Raw genomic sequence first — 22,549 nt, forward strand, 5'->3', positions numbered from 1 at the left:
AAAACACTTTCTTTTTTAAAAACAAACAAACAAACAAACAAACAAAAGAACGACATTCACATAAAAACCCATTCGCATTTCGAGACTGACTTTGGAAAAAATGAAACACGTGTGCGTTTTAGCAGTGTTTGCCTTTGAAAAGGGCAGAGCAATAGTTTCTGTTCCCCTTAGGTATCCTCACGTTTCATGTCGTCATCTATGAATACATACTACACTTCAAGTACATTTCCACCAGTGCTTAGTGCAAGAGGATGGCTTTTGGAAGTGAAATTATTCAGATTGGAGATCAACATCAACAAAGAACTTTTGGAGGTTGAAAAGAATGACTTGAATCCCGAGTGCCTGGAAAGAAAAACCTGTACAGGTACATTCCTCTATCTGTTCATCCTTAGCCACATTTGTCCCCATCTAATACACTGTTAACTGGGATTATTACACCTAACAAAACAAAATAAGCTTTACATTTTAAGTTTCTGCTTCTTTGTAAGGACTTTTGAACGTCAAAGGAAGGGACAGCTTTAAAAAAAAAAGTCTTCAGCAAACCCACAGTTGGGTGCTTGGAATCTTCTTAGATGAAATGTCTGAGCACCTTGATGTATTAACGTGCTGCCAAAGTTCTGTTACATCCAGTTTGGGTACTGTTTAAATCACGTTTCATTCATCACTCATTGTGTCTTCACCAGAGATATATTTTGGGACCACTAATTTGGCTGGTAAATATGTCTATTCTCAATTTATGTTGATAAACTCTTCTATTACTTACATGGGTCTTTTCCAGAATTTTTTGCCCTTTTGGGGGGGGGCGCAAATTAAATATTTTACTACCATGACTTTAAATATTTGCACAGAACTATCAATTGCATATCATTCTAAAGGCTAATATATTGTTTTATTTAGCTTTACTTATTTAAAAATTTAACCTGTGGATGAGAATTTTCACAGGCTCGATTTCAATTCAGTTGATTTTTCCTATTTGGATAAATCTTTTGATCTGCTTTTGAGAAATGTCACTCAAACAATATACACTATTTAAAATGCAATTTAAGATATGCACAGAGCAATATCCAAAAGTTGAAACTTTCAGTGTATCAAGGTCCTAGGCAATAATCTTTCCTGTTAATTCTGAAAAAAAACAAATCCTCTTAATGCAAAAGCTACTACAATTTGGACTGGGTATATGCATAAGGCAATAGACTTTTTTTTTAACTCATGATCCTTTTGTTTGAGAGTAAGAGAGAAATGATTTATAATACTTTCTTGCTAATTAGGTGAATATGATTCAATGCTTTTATTTCCATTCTCTTCTTCTTTTGTAAATAAAGGCAAATTAATTAAATGGAATTAAAAAAAAACACACATGGCTAACATTTTACAAAAAGACCAGAATCCTCCAAATTCAGGTTTTCATGAAAATACTCCTTTTGGGAGGAAATTGGTTATTTAGTGTATGTCATTCAGTACTTATTCAATTTACATTGTACATATGTAAAACCAGTTGAATTTTACTCCACATGTGGTACATACCTATGAAACTCCACATGTAGAATAAAACTCCACTGACATAACAAGAATCGACTAATCAACATACAATTTATTCAGCACCAATTCTGTACTAGGGACAGTCTTAGGTGCTCTGCAGCAGTTTTCCCTAAATATCTTGCACGTGATAAAATTTTATTGCCAAAACTTTTTTCTTTTGGTATTAAACTATTCCTCTTTCCCTTCATTATTGACTAAACTGTCAGGTGACATGTGTATATAAGGATATGCACGATATGTTTTTTACACACTTAAGTGTAGTGGAAAGTAGTCAATTGAAAAGAAAAGAGGGTATATAACTTTTAGCAGTTAACTGGCTGTTGAATGTACAGTGTTTCCAGACCATAGACATTCTATATGTAAAATGTATTTGTTTTACATTTGCATTTGCCAACATTTTAATTTCAAACACATGGAGACCAATACATATAGTAAAGTTCTTGTATTTAATTTCATATTCTTTTTTAAGGGTCGGAATAAACACAAAAATGTGTTTCTGTATTTCAAAGTACATAGCCCATTAACACTATAATGCAATTTCTCTAGGGAAATAGTTTAATATACTGATATTTTTCAGTGTCATGCTTATAGTTTATAGTAGAAATTTTAAAATACTAACAAGCTTTACTCTCTTGAACTCGAAGTTTCACCTTTATAGAACTTTTCTACTTAATGAAGCCTATTTATTTTAGGTATGATTGAGAAAGGATGCATTTTCATACTTCGAGTTTTAAATAATCTCAGGGTTTTTGTTTTTTTTAAGTAGAAGGTGGATGTTTTCCCAAACAAGTATTCAAAGCAAAATGATGGACTGATCTAGCATAGCATTTGTTAAAGTCTGAAACCAAATATGGAAAGTTTTACCTTGAAAGAGGATTTTTTTCTCTCTTTCAGAATTAAAAATGGAACTGAAAATAGAATTAAAATGATGGTTGTTTTTGCAACCTCAATTGTTATATTCATTGCTGTGTTTATTCCCTACCTACATCTCTATATGGAACAGGGAGTAATTTGATTTTTTTAGGGGCCTGTTCCTTTAGGGATGTTAAGAGGTTCATTGTGAAACATAAGCCTAGGAGCTGTATAAACTAGTTATGCAGTGTACTACTACTCTATTCTGAACTGGGGAAGCTAAAGAGGAGAGGAGTGCACCTGCTCTGAGGGTGGCAGGTGCACAGCTGAACACATTTACCCCCTTCCCTGTTTTCTATTGCCAGTCCACTTACTATACTCCCTTGAGGGCTGCATGCAATCTCAGTGTTTCTCCAGGTCAGAGAAGAGATATCAAAGATCTTCAAGATAGACTTAACCCAAATATAAAGGATGAAAAGAAAAAGGGAGGGAGGGAGAGAGAGAGGGAGAGGGGGGCGGGGGTGGGGTGGGGTGGGGGAGGAAACTCCTTTTCTATAGCAGGAGAAATATCAAGAGACTTCCTATACCCTATTACTTAAAGACAGCTGAGGCTACAGACAGACTTAACAGCAAGTAGAATTATCATTGGAGAGAATATAGTAACTACAAAGACTATTTGCTTTAATAATTCACTTTTTTCTGCATTAGTCATATTGTGAAAGAAGAATCAGAACAAAAGGGGAAAACCTCAAAAAAGAAAAAAAAAAGTAGAAACACTATTATTCCATCTGCATCCAGATTCCACAGTTCTTTTTTCTGGATGTGGAGAGCATTTTCCATCATGAGTCCTTTGGAATTATCTTGGATCATTGTATTGCTGAGAAGATTTAAGTCTATCACAGTTGATCATCACACAGTGTAATAATTTACCTTTTCAATAACATAACTGCTATATTGTTTTGGGGGTCAAGGAAATTTACAAGTGGTTGGATCAAGACCTTTTACTTGTTTAAATAAAATTGGAGTTAAGAGTTGAGGTTATTTGAACTAAAGAAGTCTTACACAAGAATAACTTGGCAAAAAAAATTATTGAAGACTTAATCTAAAAAAAAAAAGGATTTAGACCTTTTTCTTCCTTCCCATCCTCTTGTATTTTTTCTTTTACAAAAAGGCAGGATTTAAAAGAAATAGTAAAAATGAGTAAATAGTAAATTTAAAGGTTAGGAGCAAGTAATGGAAGTCCAGATATTTATTGAACTCCAACATTTAAAAAAATACCTTTCACAGTTTATTTAAGAATATAGACTGATTACTTTGACCTTCAAGGAATCCTGTAACAGGGCTTATAAAAGTTGCTATTTTGAAATGCATCCTGAACATTAAATTAGCAATACTAAGTCGTTAGGAGAGAGAGCTTGGCTTAAGAATTTGACCTCGGAATCTTGATGCCCTGGTTTCAAGTCCTAACTGACATATTGACTGTATGATCTGGGGCAAGTCACTTAAATTCTCAGCGCCCCCAGCCAACTCTCTAGGAGTATAAATCGCAGAATGGATGCCAACCTGCATTGGTAGATGGAATTCCAAATTCTTAAAAGGAAATTGTCAAAGAGCTTAGTGGCACATGTGAGAATCCCCTTGGTTTATACTGGAAGGACTATCGTTCTTGCTCTAACTCTCCCATTGAGCATAGTTGCAGTAGTTCACTCGTCACCTGCCTTCATGTGTGTTTTCGAAGGCACGAGGGGGCTTTCCCCCACAGGTTGATTTAACTTGGATGCAACAGTCAGGAAATCACCGCTAAGTTTGCTTCTATTTTGCAGGAAGCCCTCAGTTCGCAAACGTCGGTGTATCCACGCCCTTTTCTCAGTGCAGGAAGGGACACCTCTCAGTGACTGATTTCCTTCGGTCCCTCTTTTGCCTAACTCATTCTAGACGATTTGGGGGAAATCCTTGTCCTTTCAGTAGTGACTTCCTATGTAAAGGGTAGTGAGTGGACTTCCCCCTTGAATGAAGTTGATTTTCTTCCTAGCTCCCAGGGCGGGGTGAGCGTAAGCTTCTAAGATACTCAAATGGGCGGAAGCTTCACTCCGAAAGTGGGTGAGCGAGCTCCCCACCTGTGACTTACGAAGGGCGTGGGGGGGGGGAACCAAGTAAGTTCTCCTCTACTCTATGACGTCAGTGACCACGCTGGCCTCGAATTGCCCTAAGACCCAACTCGTTCCGTTTCCGGCCGGTTGCCCCGGAGACTGGGGTACACAAACTTGCCCACACAGTCCGGAGCCGAGTGGGCAAAGCCTGAAGTCCCTGAGAAAGGGAGCCGAGCAGTCATTGAGTCCGAGGTTCCAGTCGACGAAGAGAAGCAAGAGGCACCATGAGCCAGAGGCAGGTCCTCCAAGGTATGCCTCATCCTGGGAGGCTGCTATCTGAGGGAGAGGACAGAAGTGGGGAGCAACAAGAGCAGGATCGGGCACTGAGCATCTAGGGGTGTTTCTTTATATTGATGGCCTGTGCAACGCGTGCAGGGAAGTAGGGTTAAAGGAGGAATGAGAGAATCAGGGTGAAGAGGGGTACGGGAGGAGGGTAGGAAAAAGTCTGTGGTTTGGTTTTTGTTGTTGTTTGTTTGTTTGTTTGTTTTTCTTTCTGGGGAGAGACAGCGAGAAGAAAAAAAGTGAAAGGAGGGACCCTACGGGAGTAGACATGGCAATAGGAAAAAGATGAAGGGGAGTGGGTGGAATTGGGACAGGGATAGTAAAAATCGAGGGGACGGGCTGGAGATAGGGAAAAAGTTGGGGAGGGGTTGGGACATCAATAGGAAAAAGTTGGGGGGAAGAGTCCATGAGCGATTGAAGAAAAAAAAAAACCTGAAAGGGCCTAGAGAGGGATGGAGGAAAGTAGCGGAGGGGGCGGGGGAGAGGGCATCGGGCAAGAAAAAGTTGGCAAAGAGGGAAAAGAGAGGGAAAGGCATTCCCGTATTCTGGTACCCGCGTGCCCTTACCTCTCCAGCACCTCAGTCTCTCTTCTCTTGCTCTCTTGCAGTGTTCGAACAGTACCAGAAAGCTCGGACTCAGTTCGTGCAGATGGTGGCAGAGTTGGCGACCAGACCTCAAAACATCGAGACGCTGCAAAATGCGGGTAAATTGACAGCTACTACATCATCGCAGTCCTCAATCCTTCTCCCCTGATTACTATCTTGAGACTGGATCGGGGCCCATCTACCTGCCTTTCTTGCTATCTCCATTTAGTAACACGGAATTTACTTTCTCTCTCTCTCCTCCCCCCCCCCCCCCCCGCCCCTCTCCTCGTCCCCTTCTCTTCTGAACTGTGAGGGTGGGAAGTACCTTCTAAAATTCCCAAATTCTTCTGCCTTACTAGGCTTAGGGAACCCCTAGTTCAAAAATTTGCACACACAGAGAGACATTTGAGATTTTTAAAATCGCTATGTTGGGTAAAGGTGGGGAGGTGGAATTCTCAGTCAGACTTGAAAAGATGCTTATTTTCGTCCTCGGCGAGGTAGGGAACTCTGCAGGTTGAGTCAAGTTCATAAGAACTGGCTGCAAGTCAATTTCAAGGAATCACTGCTATTCAGACTACATGCATAGAGAGTATTTGGACTTTGACCATCTTTGGCTTTTCACATAAAAGATATTTCAACGTTTTTGACCTCTTATTGATTTTACTATTTTATAGAAAAGGGTCACAGGCAAGGACATTCACTCCAAAAGATTCCAAATATATATATTTTTCAAAAGAGTAAATCTAGTGAGATTCTGACATGTTTCCATCTCCCTTTCCCTTTCTCATATCCCCATTTTGTAACCCAAGTGCCCTCAATACTATAGACTATACTACAGAACCTACAGACTTCTTTTAAAATGTTTGGTTATTGGGTGTTGAAATTATGTGAGAATATAGTGACAAAGAAACTTTCATCTCATTGCCATCACCAAGTTTTTCCAAAGTGATGAGTCTTCTGGTGTAAAAAAAGATGTGTATTTCTTTTAGGGATGTTTCTAGTTAAAACTCTTTCTGAAAAAAAGTTGAAGCAAAAAAAATGATAGTGTGGAAAATGTTGGAAGTTTAATGTTCATTGTGTGTTTTTTTAGGGGGGTGGTGGTGGTGGTGTAAATTACCATCCCTTCTATTCCCACTTAGATAACTTCCTTCTATTCTTCGGACTTTTTCTTTTGTACTTAACTGAGATACCTGAAGGCAAGACTTGGAGAGTCCTGCATTAAAATCTTTTGTTCTCTGTCTAGTGTGTTAGCTTTGTTTCTTCATCCTGACGGTAAGCTTCGGTGGGGGCCGAGGGTTGGGGGTTGAGGTCTTGGGGAGGGGGAGGGAGAAACTTCTATTGCTTTTGTATCCCTCACTGTGCCAGGCTGAAGAAGGTCTGCACAATAAATGCTTGTTGACCCGATGGATTTAAATTTTTACAGGCATTTATTGGCTTATTCGAATGTAATTTAGTTTTCCAGTCATTTTATTCAGTGTTACCCCCAAAGCCTTTGGTTATGACCACTTACTAATGTAAACTAATTTAGGAAGATGTAATATTCACTTACCTTAGTATAATCTTATTTTGTAAACAACAAGGTGGTATTTGGTGGTTGAAGAAGGAAGTGATTGAACATTATGATTTTAAATAAGATTGGTAGTAATAAACACATAAACACCACTTAAGGTATGTTATAACTGCCTTTAAATGCCTCTTCTGTAGGAGAGGTAGATTGCCTTTGGCTATTATAGGCTCAGAAACCTGTAGGGTAGGCTGTCTAATAGGTTATTACAGAGTTTAATGATTCCAAATGGTCAGGCCAAAGAATTTATAGTGTATATGTGACAAATATGACACCAGATAATTAAGTCAGTTATTACTTATTGAGGATATTTACTCATTGAGGATTTACTTATATTGGTAAAGAAAAGGAAAAATTAATTTTAAAATTATTGTTTAGAAATGAAATGCCATTGACTTGTGTTTCTTGTATTCTTGGAATGTACTCAGGTTTTTCTGAAGTGCTTGTCCATAGATGGTCCTCAAGTGCTAAATTTAATATATTGAATTAAAAGTTAGTGAAGAAAGTATTCCATTTTTATTTGTTTAATTGGTCTTTAAAAAAAATCTAAGCCCTTGTTATGGAAACTTTTATCATGATTAGATGGCAACATTACTGAATTTATTACAATCTTTTTATATAAATTGTATGGATTTAAACAGTTTTTAAGTGTCACTTGAGTCTTGGATTTGGTACCCACAGTTATGGTGCCTCACCAATATAATTTTTTTTTAAGATACTAATACAATTCATTTAAAACTAATTGAATGCTTTTAATTTCCTTGACGAAATAGATCCACAAATTTGTTGAGGTTTTGAAATAAAAACAACCCAATTTATAGCTAAAATCTAAACAATTCTTTACAGATTTCTACTTAGGTGTTATGACAGGACATTCCCCCTCTCCTTTTGAAATTTTTCAATGTTACAGCTCTGATTGGAAATGCACAAAGAACATTGAACTTTCTGTAAGAGGTAATAGGTTGTAAAAGAGTGTCTGTTATTAGGCCAACTCTAAAAATGACTAAATTATGACCCTGGGGAACTTATTTCTCTTCTTTAAGAAGGGGATAATGTTTTCATGATCTCCCTCATTGGGCTGCTGTGTTAAATTATTTATTATAGCTCAAATTACTATATAAGTATAAGTTGCTATATATTTAATTGAGAAGCACAGTGGCATATAAGAAAGAGTGGGTATAAGGATGGATATAAGGATGACCTAGGTTCAGAGTTCTACTGCTTGTGCTCATTGGCTGTTTGACCCTGGAAAAGTCACTTGAGCTGTCATAGTTGCAGAGAAGGTACTGATCTACATTAAGTAGAGGAAATTTCCTCATCTGGGCATTCCCTCTATCAGTGAAATCACAGCTGCAGTCCCTATCCCTATAATTTAATTGAAATTCTTCATTTGATGACAATTAAATTAGAATTGTGTGTATGTGGCTTGGCTTTGTGGATGTAATTAATCTCCCAATAAGTCTGGAAGCCCTGACAATATGTATTCAATAATATTTGAACAAAAATAACTCCAGTGTCACTACTTAAAAGAGTTTCTAAAGCTTTATTCCCTTATCATGTGAACATAAACCTACTTTCTTAATTTTACATGTCTGTGAAGTATGAGTCCCTATTGTTTCTTTCACTAACTTTCTTTGAATTTTTTTTCATTTTCACGTATTCCCAATATGACTCCTCTCTAAATAATTAGTAACAGATGGCCACTACAGGAGAGATAACTGTATTGTGATGTGCACTAGTTGTGAAAGTTCTAAAACTGGGAGTAGCTAGCTGTTACAAAAAATGAGACAAGGCACATGTTTTCAGCATGTTGGCATACAAAGCAATGGTCATGAATGGTTTTTTTTTTGGTGGTCCTAAATTTAAACTAATAAAAACTCCAGGAGAATTCTTTTAAAACCACTTATTAATATCGAGTAAATTTTTGTGCACTTATTATGGTCTTGTTAGAGGGAAAGCAGGAATACCTTTAAAAAGGAGACTATACATTTTATGCATCAAACTTAACATAATAAAATAATAAAAATGCATTGAAAACCAGATATATATATATACACATTTTGTATAGGAGGATGGGAATAAGGAAATATCATTATGACTTTTAAAGCCTGTGTCTACCTAAAGGTAACATGGAACATTGATGTAATTACTTGGGTAATTCTGCAAAATAAATAAAGGAAAATAAAGCTTGCTTTTAGGACAAAGTAACCTCACACCCCACCCCCAACACCTAATTTATATGGATTGACTGTCTAGACTGTCCAAATAAATAAAACCAAATTAACAAATATTTATTCAAAGTCTATTTTGTATTTTAAGTAGTGTGGGGTAGCAATAAAGAAATATCACAACTATTCGTTGCTCTTAGCATAATAATTGCTAAACAGCTGACATTTATAGAGTGCTTTTTCTCATAATAGTCTGGTGATGTGGAGTATACAAGGGCTAATACCCTCATTTTATAGATGAAAAAAAACCTGAATCTTAGAGAGGACAAGGGGATCGTCTGGTTACAAAGATAATAAGCAACACCACAGTCAGGATCTGAACCCCAAATTCTGACTCCAAATAACTCAAGAGCTAAAGAATTATATTAGGATGTTAAAACCAAGTACTTTATTTGAAGTTACTTTATTTAAAGTAATGATCATTGGGAATTAGACATCATTCCTGTCTGTCCCTTGACTTTAAAGTGATTACTTTTGATTAAAAATGATTAAAAAATAATGTGATTGAGAATATTTTGGTAAAAGAACCTTTTCCCAACCATCTTCTTTCACATTTGTCCCCCTTCCCCACTTCATTCAATAAGCATTTGTAGAGCGTTTTTCAGATATATTGGCATCTGTCTTAATGGTAATAGCTGCCCCCAAAGACACTGAAACTTTAAAAAAATTAATAAAGCAAATCCAATAAAATCTAACCAATGTCATTTAATTTTGATATTTATACTGATGAGTTCTGCAACTTGAAAATAAATGAAACACTTTTTATACTAAGTAGTAGAGTTTTCAAACCTGTAGTATCTTGGAAAAAAGCCAAAGGGAAGATACTCACATTTTGTGAAAATATGAAATATAATACATTCCAGGTTGGATTGTGCAACTTTTATCTTACTTTTCTGGGCCAAATTCACTTAACTTGGAGGGATTTCACTTTGTTTGTCTCTAAAGTATTTATTGGTTCCAGGAAGATGTTGTTTGCTTTGTCAAAGATAATGCAGTTTGATAGTCATCCAGATTTCCCATGGACTCTACAAAGCTATACAAATGCAGAGACTTATTTTTCTTTATCTAAATCAGGATTATTCATGGCAACAACCAGCACTTTAATTTTTGAAGTTCATGTCTCCAGTTTAGCATTCTATTCTTAGTGATGTTAGAAACATCACAAAAGCTTCTGACTTTTACTCTCACATTTATTTGATCTTCTCTGTTTCACAAGTTTTTAAAGGTTTGTTTTAATCAGACTTGTCTTGCCTTGGGTTTAAGTTAAACTTGACATACACCTAGAGTTCATTTGATTTTGTAACTTCAAACATTGAAATGGTTCTTGAAAAAAATATTCTCTCTCTCTTTCTCACACACACAGACACACAGCATTGTCCAAGACTGTTTATTTAACAACCTATCATTCTCTTACCCAGCAGGTTTATTATTTTTGTACAATAATTTTTCCTATTTTGGAGGAAGTTTTAAAAATATTTTAAATCTTTTACACAAGTAATGGAAATAATCTTGTTTAATCAAGTTATAGTCTATAAAACCACAGAATAGAGGGAAAAAAACCCAACTAGACAGAGTTATAAGTTGATAAAATTTTGTAAGTAGATTAGGAAAGACAGAAATTTGTAAATTGTAGTTTCAAGGTTCAACCTTAATGCTTTTGGTTTTACTAAATAATTTCAAGGAAATTGCATGACATATTGGATTGAATTTAATTGTATAAAGAATAAAGGTTTATAACAATGTATTAAATACCTCAAACATTAAATATTTCATATTAAAAATCTTAAAAATCTGGAGATGGGATAAAAAAAAGATGATTGATATTTATCTGTGTGATGAGGCTATACAACAGGGATTCATTGAAAAGTGTTCCAATATATGTAGACTTTAGATTTCAATGTAATTTTGTTGAGTATATATCATCTATTTTTAATATACACAATGTAAAACCAAAGGGTTTTATGGTTTTGAATTCCAAACTTAGGTTAGAGAGAGAAAAGATCTTTAAAGATTTCTAGCACAAATTTTTGTCCTTTAATACTGGTAGGACTACCACATTTAGATTCTAGTACCATAGGCCACTTATGAAATTTCATGAAGGAAAACAAAGATGGGAAGAACAGCTGCACTTAATCAATTATACATGGAGGCAACACAATTTTGAAGGTGTTGAGGCCCAGTTTTCATAATACCTGACAGTGGAGAAAATATCAAAGGTTTTGGGGGAAAAAATCACAGACCTCATAATTATGGAGAAAAGATTACTGAAAAATGCCAGTAACTACAAACCCATATGCTTACTTTCCCATCTCTAGAATTTTTTTTTTTACAAGAACTTGGTGAAAATATGAGAAGGGAACAAGTAGGCTTTCAAAAATGGTATTTTATAGCAGACCAAACAATCCATAGGGGCTGCTAGGTGGTGAAGTGGATAGAGAGATGGGCCTAGACTTAGGAAGACTTGTCTTCCTGAGTTCAAATCTGACCTCAGACATTTACTAGCTGTGTGACTCTGAGCAAGTGACCTAACCCTGTTTGCCTCAGTTTCCTTATTTGTAAAATGAGCTCAAGAAGGAAATGGCAAACCACTCCAGTATCTCTGCGAAGAAAATCTCAAATGAGGTCAGGAAAAGTCAGACACAACTGAACAATAACAATGAATAAATCCACATGCATTTATTAAGAGATTGTTATATGCTCAGGCTGGACATGCAAAGACAAAATGAAACAGTCCTTTCCCTCAAGGAACTCAAAGTCTATCATAGGAGATATGTATGGATATAGAATAAATATAAAAGTACATGTAAATACAAAATATTTGCACATTAAATACCAGATAGTTTTTTTTTTTAGTTGACTATCAAAAAGCAGTTGCTTCAGTAGAGCAAAATTGCACCTTGCATGCTCTTCTCAAATCTGGGATCTTCCTTAATCTGTCAAAATCATACAGTATTGGGACAACTAAGTGGCACAGTGGATAGAGCCCTGGAGTCAGGAGTACCTGAGTTCAAATCTGGCCTCAGACACTTAACACTTACTAGCTGTATGACCCTGGGCAAGTCACTTAACCCCCATTGCCTCACTAAAAAAAAATATCATGCAGTATTCCTTGAAAGATATGACAGAGGTAAGATTTTCACTGGCTCTATTATTTGTAATATCAAGTGAAGCACAAAACAGGAAAATATATGGGTCACCAAAGTTACCTGGAGGGAGCCCTGTGTAAGTGGAAAACAGAAGAGGGAATCCCAATACATAGGAAGGTCTTCCAAATGCTCTTGTTTTGGGATGATGGTGTGCTGATATCATGTGGGGTCCAAGATGTTCCTGTTTGTAGATCATAACAGATTATTTGCATCAAATCCAAAGATACTGCAGAATTTCCTAAAAAAGATCCATAATTACTCAAAAGAGTTTAGCCTAACCACATGGGAGAACCTTCCCCCCCCCTCCCCCCATCAAAAATAAATCCAAGCAAATAAAAAAGGCCCATTGTCTAGATTGAGATTCATAGTTGAATGGACAACTTATAGAGCTGGCCTTGTAAGTACATACATTCTCAGCATACATTGCAAATAGACCCTATCCTGGGGACCAGGATCATATAGGAGGAAAGAGTGGGGAGGATTGCTTTTGAGAAATTGTATAGGACTTTTAATGATCCGGAGCTCCTCCTCGAAAAACAAAGGACTATATTTTAAATAAAAATATTATATATTGATGTTATTATATATGGTTATCTACTGTGTGTATAATATTATATAGTGATGATCATTAATATAGTGGCTTACTATATATGATATTATATAGTGATTTACATGCACTATATATTATATAGTGATGGCTGTGAATAACTGAATGCTAATATCTCTGGAAGAATTAAAGTCGGACATCAACCAGGTCAATGGAGAGGCATAATACAGGCATGAACAAAGTAAATGACATTATCAATATAGAATTTCAAAGTAAGAGGACTGTAAAGTATTGCCACTATATAACAGCTATGAGATGTGAGTCTGTAGATTCAGAGATTGCAAGCTTGTGTGACTTGGGAAATAATTAGGTCATCTACAAAAATAGGGTAGTTAAGGGGAAGATCCAGTTTGTGGGGCAGAATGATGTTTAGTTTTAGATGTGTTAGATTGGAAGCAAAAGTTCCTGGCCAAACTACCTTAAAACCATCCCAGAGAGTTGTCTTTTTGATGAAAGATTTCCCTAACAGATCCTCCCTTGATGTGAACATTAGGGTGACTTGTCAATAAAAACATGCAGGAAGGATGATTTCATTGGTGTGCTTATCCTGGAGTACCTGAGGACCATTTCTGGAGTTTGGATCAGAACCACCTTGGTGGGATGGGAAGAAGTATTTTTAGTTTAGCTTCAGAAAACTAAACAGTCAGAACCTTTCTCCATGCATGTCTATATTCCTGACATTTGACTCATGGCATGGATCTAGACCTAACTGGGAATCCTCTAAAACTTATTCTGTATATTGGTATACCTGGGAAGATCTTGAAATATTCCTGTATTTCCAGGAATTTCTTGGATCTAAGGGCTGTCCAGTCCTAAAGAGTTCCCTGAAGGTATGATTGTCAGTTTTAGAAGGAAATCTGGCAGACTATTATGCAGCTCTGGGGCTGGAGGCCCCACAGCTGGCCTGCAGAGCCAAGACCTTGAGGCCTCTTTTGCTGATCTGTGCTGTGGCTAAGAGCCTCCTGCTGGCTTGCCTGCACACTGGCTGCACTGGGCTATGCCCCTCTTTTACCCAAGTGAGACAGACCTTTCCCTGAAGTCCTTCTAAGTTATCTCGGGCTAGAAAATTATCTCACCTTGTCTTTTTGTGTGTTCTGTGGCGCCAAAATGTATTTAGAGGCTTGACTTAAAGTTCTTTCGAGGGAAATTGGGGAGAGCTCAAGCGATTTCCTGGCTTTTCTCCATCATCTTGGCCCTTAGAGTCATTTTTTAGAGTCACAGTGTCAAGTTCCTCTTTTCTATAAGGAGAATTGTGAACCCCTGGAGGGTAGGGTCTGTTATTGTTTTGTTTTGTTATCTCTAGAGCCTGGCACACTGCCTCCCTTTCACATTTGCTAAGTTTAATAAATGTGACTTGAGTTGAAGTTATTGGGTCAGTGAGATGTTAGGAGCTCTCTGGCACATGATTTATTGACTTTTCTTAATTTAGTTACAGAATATCTTGCATATAGAATCTGTTTGATGAATATTTCTAGGTTGATTCGATATGAACACATTTATGTGTCCCCTTTCTGTTTATTCCTTTTTGTGTTATTTAACCACATTTTAAAGAGCTTTTTTTTGAGCAGCCAGACTGTCAAAATATTTTTAGGCTATTCATGTGCTAGCATATTACTTGTAGAAATTCTCAAAATTCTTTAACCTCTTATTGTTTGCCCTATTATTATGAGCCACCCTAGTTCTAGCAAAAATTTCTACTTCCCCCTAAGCAATCCCATTCCACTGAGTGTGTTTGTTGCAAGCAAGTGTGTGTATATTAGCTTGTGTATGATCAGGGGATCTATAGATCAACTGAATTTTTGTACACTTCTTTGAACATTTGATGAAATTACAGGATGTAAGGGATCAAGTAATGAAGGTGCTAAGTTCTTAAAGGAAATGGGAAGCAGGGCTCATACTTCTTCAGGAAAAGTGACTTCAGTTCTTCAGCCAACTTCTTGATGTCATTATAGGATGGAATGCTTAGCTGAGGGATCAACCAAGGCCATGGGGACCTTTAAAAAGCAAGATGCTCTCTTAGGGAGTTAGTTAAAACAGGAAAAGCTCTGTCAGTGAAGAGAAAGAAGAGAGAAGAAAAGAGAGGGAGGGAGGGAGGGGAGAAAGAGAGAGAGAGAGAGAGAGAGCGAGAGCGAGAGCGAGCGAGCTCTGAGTTGACAGTAGTCTATGGAAGAAGCATTCAACTCCTGAGAAAGAATTGCTTTTCTACTTTTCCATTGCACCAACTCCAAGGCAAGAAGATGATTTCCTTCCCTTCAACTGCAATGGTGCCTTGTAATGGAGTAAATTGTTTATGGTGGGCCTGTCAGAATGCAGGACCAGAGAATCCATCTGAGACTTGAGCTGGGCTTGAGAGTTAGCTCCGGCAGTTCAAGGTTGTGCTGTGATGAGTAGTAGGCCCAGGGAGCCCATCAGAGAAATTTGTCCAGTGGAGATGATGCACTCAGGAGGAACTTCGAATGAGGATGTCATGAGAAGAGAAAGAACATCAGGGCCCAGAAGCACTGAAGGTATGATTTGGCTACCTCTGGTCCCCCAGGTGTCTACCTCACTGCTATACTAGGCACTCTATGTTATCCACTTTTTTCACTGATGTATGTTTTGGGGAGAAAAAGCCCTTAGTTTATGGGGAGAATATTTTGTTACTGCGGTTCATGCTATGCCCCCCCCTTTTTTAAACAATCTTTACTTTGAGTCAATTGTGTCAGCTAATTGACCATTGAAGGTAAATCCATTGGTAGGGACTTATGGGCCACAGTTTTTGGGTGTGGACCTACAGAGTATTGTAAACCTTAGGATAGTCATCCCCTATGGGACCTAACCCATGGGCTCCAATTATAGTCATAGGGCTCCTACATCAATACTAATGTTATTAATAATAACTAATATTTATATAATTCTTTCAAGTTTGCTAAGCAATTTACAAATATTTTCCCAGTTTATGCAATATTTAACTGAGCCTAAGCTGTTTCATAGCAGCTCTACAACATAGGGGCTATTATGACAATAATATCAAGAATAATAATGATAGCTATCATTTATATAGTTTTTTAAAGTTTGTAAAGTATTTTACATATGATAACTCATTTTGATCCCTACAACCCTGAGAGATAGGTGATATTATTATCTCTATCTTGCAGATGAGGAAATTAGGAAATATAAATTGAGTGACTTGTTCAGAGAGACACAGCTGCCTGAGGCAGGATTCAAATTCAGGTCTTCATGACTACAAGGCTCTGTATTTTGAATTTTTTTCTTTCTTTCTTTCTTTTTTTTTTTTTAGTGAGGCAATTGGGGTTAAGTGACTTGCCCAGGGTCACACAGCCAGTAATTATTAAGTGTCTGAGGTCGGATTTGAACTCAGGTCCTCCTGAGTCCAGGGCCGGTGCTCTAAGCACTTGCGCCACCTGGCTGCCCCTGTATTTTGAAGTTTTACATCCGACTGCCTCTTAGAGTGAGGAAAATGAGGTTTAGTAGGATTTTACCCCTTACCTCTAGTCCTATGGTAAGTATTTGAGTCAGGATTTGAAAAAAACCCAGGTCTTTTCAGACTCAAAGCCCCATCCTCTAACATACCATGTTGCCTCCTGAACTAGAGATGTGTGGGAGTTGTAGACAGCACCAGGGATTTGTAGAGAGAAAAAAAATAAGAAGTCAGTTGGGGCTAGGCATTGTCTCAAAAGCTTTAAAAATAAAATAGAGTATCACTTATTTGTGCCATTCAGTTGTGTTCTTGCCTATAGACAAAGAAAAGAACTAGATAATCTCTCTAACTTAATGATTCTAAGAAAATAACAAGAGGGCTATTATATGTCTTCTATCTCAGAAGAAAATCACTACAGGGGCAGAGAGGTGGTGCAGTGGATAGAGCACCAGCCCTGTAGTCAGGAGGACCTGAGTTCAAATCTGCCTTCAGACACTTAGCAGCTAGCTGTATGACCCTAGGCAAGTTGGTTAACCCCATTGCCTCCCAAAACAAACAAACAAACAACCCTCCAAAAAATCAAAACCCCCAAAGAAGAAAAAAACCCATTATCTATAGACATTCATCTTATCAACTAAAAACAGATTAAAAGGGAAAGGGCAAATTATTTACACGTTAATCTTTTAAATTTTGCTTTATTCAACTTAAAGAAACAAGACCATATGGAAATTATTTCCATTAAAACCTATTTTTATATTTTCCCATATAATAATTACAAATATAATTTGCAGCCAGTTCTGGAGTAAAGCATAACTTGAATGTCAAAGTATGTAACTACTTAGCAATGAAGTCTTATAACTACTGAAATATTTTATGCAGTTATGAAAGTTTGCCAGTCATAACGACCATGTGGTTGGACTGACCTGTTTAAGAGATGAAGATAGGAGTCAATTAAAAAAAATTTAATCCACCACAAAGAGAATTTAAAATAATGATATTGAATAACTATATTAATAGGTACAGTAATGTGTAACACAGTAGACTATAATAAATGCCAGAAACTTTTGGCACCAATGCTAAATATGTTGAAGCTAATTTTCATTGGCAAGCAGGCAGTTGGCTACCCTCATGCCTCTCTCTCTCCTGCTTGTTAGAACATTTGACCACTCTCTGCAAGAGTCAACATCACAATCCTGACCCATTCCCCAAGAAGAGTGAGTGAGTGGTTAGTGTATGCCAAATCTCTGCCTACCACCTGACACATTATAAAGATATCTACTAATAAATGACATTTGGAAAGCACCTCATCTACATTATTTCATTTGCTTCTCTAAGCAACTCTCTGAGGCAAGAAGTGGGAGTATGATCATTGCAATTTTATAGATGAGGAAATAGAGATGCTTAGAAATGAAGTGACTTTTCCAAGGTCATACGTCCAGGGGCAGAGTCAGGACCCAAGCTAGCCATCTAGCAGAACATCGAGGGCTGCTCCTACTCTTCCACACTTGCTTTTTGGACCCATTGGAAGGCAGGAAGATCAGACAATTGGTGCATCCATTTTGAAAGACTGCTGAGTTCTGGTCTATAGTACTATATCTCCTTGTCCTAAAACTAGTACAATACTCTATTGTCATTAATATGCATAATAGTACAGAGATTACTCACATTTATATAAAATCCTATATTTTACAAAGCTTAATTCTCTGATTATATTCAATAATACCTAACTTGCTGCTTCCTAGGGAAGTCCAGAACATGACCTGTATCCATAATAATTTTATAGACTGTTGTCATTGGGTTGGTCTTTGGCTGTCATGTTCATTGCTTTGTTATGATTCACTTTAAGGCATCTCCCAATTTGATCAGAATCCTGGGTGATCCTAGGAAGAACATAAACTTCTGGGGCCCTCTGAAATAGAGTCCTTATTAGGTTGGACTCTTGGAACACTGGAGAATTATAGGTCCATCGTTATCCCTATCCATGCTTATTCCATCCTTACTGTAATCCTAGGTGCCCTTAAACTGAGTTCTGGGGGGATGGGAACATCTTACAGTGTGGAGTGTTCCTGATTGGCTTGTATATTTGATATAGAAATGCACCCAGTTTCCTGGCAATACTGTTAGCTGACTGGATGAATATTTAGTGATAGTTTGATTGAATGATACATGACAGTGAAAATCACTGAACTGAACAGATGCCAAAGTAAGTGAAAATATACATTATTAAGGAATCTACTTTTTTAATTTAATTTTTTTTTTTGGTGAGGCAGTTGGGGTTAAGTGACTTGCCCAGGGTCACACAGCTAGTAAGTGTTAAGTGTCTGAGACTGGATTTGAACTCAGGTACTCCTGACTCCAGGGCCGGTGCTCTATCCACTGCGCCACCTAGCTGCCCCAGGAATCTACTTTTTAGGACAGGATTAAGTAAATAACAAAAATAATAGTGTTGTCCATACATGCTTGCAGTATCAACAACGAAATATTTTTCATATGCTATATGTAAAATGCCTTTCCTAAGTATTTATTAAAATGGTTAGCATGCTATCCCCAAATAGATCCTAACAGCCTACTTATCATTTTAAAAAAACCTTTTTTTTTTTTTTTTTTTGGGTGAGGCAATTGGGGTTAAGTGACTTGCCCAGGGTCACACAGCTAGTAAGTGTCAAGTGTCTGAGGCCAGATTTGAACTCAGGTCCTCCTGAATCCAGGGCTGGTACTCTATCCACTGTGCCACCTAGCTGCTCCCTTATCATTTTTACCAGAAATTTATTAATTCCCATTTATCAGCATCTTAATACTTAGAATTCTTTCTTTAGAGTCATGCTATGAGCTTGGGTACTGTTAAGTGATATTATATATCCATTTTACAGATGAGGTTAACTATTTTGTGTGTGTGTGTGTGTGTGTGTGTGTGTGTGTATGAGGCAATTGGGGTCAAGTGACTTGCCCAGGGTCACACAGCTAGTAAGTGTCAAGTGTCTGAGGCTGCATTTGAACTCAGGTCCTCCTGAATCCAGGGCTGGTGCTTTATCTACTACGCCACCTAGCTGCCCCTAAGGTTATCTATTATAAATTGTGACAAAAAAATGAAGTAATTCTCACCTAAACAAAACTCAAGAATACATATTACATCAAATCAAGAAGAACAAAACTAATGGTTTACTAAATTGGACTCAGATGGAACTCTTGTGTAGGAAGCAAGTGACCTGAAATTCTTTTCAGCTTTGATTTCAGATAAAGTATAAGAAGACTCTCATAAATATACATGGATGATATGTAGTATTCTCCTATATAGAAACCATATGCAGCACTCTTAACAACATGTGAGCGATTCATGTTGTAATTAGCACGTCTGTGAGGAGAAATGGTTCCCTTTGAAAAAGGGAAAAAATAACCAAAATGCAATGCTGGAAATTCTGATAGGGTGAGCAAATGCAGCAGTTGTGGTCAAATAATATCATTCCTGGGGGCTGAAGAAGGTCTACCTGTGTACTAGAAGCTTTCCACATCTGATCTGGAAAAAAAAATCAAGAGAAGATATACAGTTTTGTAAAATGTGTCATCTTTTCCCTTTTAAAAGAGCAAAAATGGCTTATAAGGACACAAAGCTAAAGTCTATCACTGTTTTTTGTTTTGTTTTGTTTTTTGCGGGGCATTGGGGGTTAAGTGACTTGCCCAGGGTCACACAGCTAGTAAGTGTCAAGTGTCTGAGGTCGGATTTGAACTCAGGTCCTCCTAAATCTAGGGCCGGTGCTTTATCCACTACACCACCTAGCCACCCCCTCTATCACTGTTAAAAACCAGTTTCCATGCAATATACTACATATGCCATACAAACACAGACACAATGTATTAGCTTTGTCAGTATCTTCTCAAATGAATGGCTTGGCTTGGAATGGTGGGTTGTTTTGTGACTGTAATGCACCCACACATCTATAATGCTGAGTTATGTTAATTAAATTTGAGGTAGAATATATTTCCTTAGAGCATTTACATAAGTGCCTAGTGTGTGTGTTCAACATTGGGCTAAGTTCTGTGGAGGACAGAAAGAGCATGGAATGTGATTAAAGGTCTTTAGGACAATATAATCATATATGATGGCTTCCTACTAACTTTTATTTTCTTTTACTCAGCCCCTTAGGAGGAGTAGGGAAGTGGAGGGAGACCATCCTTCTAGCATGAGAATTTTTCAGTCTTCAAGACTATTTCAAGAATCCATCACTGTCATTTCATCTGTGTGGTCCTTCCCTCTCCCTTTGCAGACTACAATTGTCTAAAGTTAGTTGATGAACAATCATAGACTTTAATCTCAGTATTTTTGTTAAGTTGTTTCAGTTGTTTTTGTGACCCCATTTTGGGGTTTTATTGGTGGAGATTCTGGGGTGCTTTGCCATTTCCTTCTCCAGCTTATTTTTATTTTTATTTATTTTTAATGTTTTTTTTTGTTGGGCAATGAAGGTTAAGTGACTTGCCCAGGGTCACACAGCTAGTAAGTGTCAAGTGTCTGAGGCCAGATTTGAACTCAGGTCCTCCTGACTCCAGGGCTGGTACTCTATCCACTGCACCACCTAGCTGCCCCTCCAGCTTATTTTTACAGATGAGAAAAATTGAGGCAAACAGGGTAAATGACTTGCTGGGGGTCACACAGCTAGAAAGTGTCTGAGGCCAAATTCAAACTCAGGGAAGATGAGTCCTCTTCATTCCAAGCCCAGTGCTCTATCCACTGTGTCACCTAGCTGCCCCTCAGTATTTTATGGGACTTCATCTAGAGGTCCTGTAGATCAACTCCTACCTGAATAGGAATTCTCTTAAGAAAAAAACTAGCAAGTGGTTATTCAGCCTCTGTTGGAAGACTTGCAGTCACAGGAAATTTACTATCTCCCAAGGTAGTATATTCCACTTTGGGACAGTTCTATAAGGAAGTTTTTCCTTACACTTCGCTAACAGCTGCCTCCCTACTCCTTGCACCCAGTATTCCTGGTTCTTCTCTTTGGGACAACATAGGTGATGTCTAATCCCTCTTTAAGGACCAGTCCTTCAAATCCTTGAAGACAGCTGTGGTGTCTTTTACCTAAGACTTCTATTCTCATGTATATTCTTTGTTTGTTTGTTTTTTTGTGAGGCAATTGGGGTTAAATGACTTGCCCAGGGTCACACAGCTAGTAAGTGTTAAGTGTCTAAGGTAGGATTTGAACTCAGGTCCTCCTGAATCCAAGGCCAGTGCTTTATCCACTGCGCCACCTAGCTGCCCCAGACTTCTATTCTCAAAATTAAACACCCCAGGTTCCTTCAGTGAAATAAAAAGCGTTTATTAAACAGCTTTGATGTACCAGACTCTGTGCTAGATGCTGGGGCACAAAGATGCTAAAAACAAACAGTTTCTGCTCTTAAGGACCTTGTTTATATTCTTTCATGTTCATATAGCATACTTTCTAGCCTTCCATTATCCTAGTGGGTCAGAGTGGGGAAAATGCAGTATTCGAAGTCAGCAGATTTCTGTGTCTATTTTGTCACTACCATTCTTTACTTTCCGTGAGACCATGGGTCAGCCAATCAAGCACTCTGGGTTTTGGTTTCCTCAGCTTTCTGATGGATACAATAACACTTGCAGTGCCCGCTTCAATGGGTGATAGTGGGAGAAGTCCTTGATGAGCCCCAAAGTACCATACCCCTTCTTTGTACTTCATCAGTTTGTCAATGTCCTGAAAACAAGGTGCCTGTAACTAATGTGCTGATGCCCCTAAGGTGGATGGTATTTAGTCACTGAGGCAGAGTTCTGCAGATTTAATGATATGTAATAATCAGAAAATAAATAAACCTTGAAAATTAAAAAAAAATTAAAAAACAAAACATCTCAGGAACAAAACCCTGGAAAGAATAGCTGAAGGAAGCCCTTATCAGCTAACACATTATTAGTAAACAACACCTTGGCAGTCCTTATCAGCAAACATGCTATTAGCAAACAACACCTTGGAGGAGATTAATAGATAGCCTGCTGAGAGAAAGAAAACAGAGGCTAGCAGATGCCTGGGGAGTGGGGTAAGGAGAACCTGCAAGGGGAATGGGGGAGGTATTATGAGGAAGGAAAAAAAGAGCAGGGTGTTGATCAGGGAGGGGGGAAAAGTATGAAAGACAAATTTTCCCCTATTTTATAATTTTGTATGAAGCGGTGAACC

At 37.6% G+C, this 22,549-nt stretch overlaps 1 protein-coding gene across 1 annotated transcript in view; it reads left to right on the top strand.

The window, feature by feature from the left end:
- The first annotated feature begins 4,656 nt into the window (after positions 1 to 4,656).
- The window catches only part of SPAG6 (sperm associated antigen 6), an 81,205-nt gene continuing 63,312 nt past the window's right edge, over positions 4,657 to 22,549 (top strand). The window contains exons 1-2 of the mRNA XM_043967914.1: positions 4,657 to 4,790; positions 5,431 to 5,526. Coding sequence (XP_043823849.1) covers positions 4,766 to 4,790; positions 5,431 to 5,526 — 121 coding nt within the window. The 5' untranslated portion in view covers positions 4,657 to 4,765. The remainder of the gene's footprint in view (positions 4,791 to 5,430; positions 5,527 to 22,549) is intronic.

This window comes from Dromiciops gliroides, chromosome 5 (assembly GCF_019393635.1).
Source record: "Dromiciops gliroides isolate mDroGli1 chromosome 5, mDroGli1.pri, whole genome shotgun sequence".
In the NCBI taxonomy this organism is placed as follows: domain Eukaryota; kingdom Metazoa; phylum Chordata; class Mammalia; order Microbiotheria; family Microbiotheriidae; genus Dromiciops; species Dromiciops gliroides.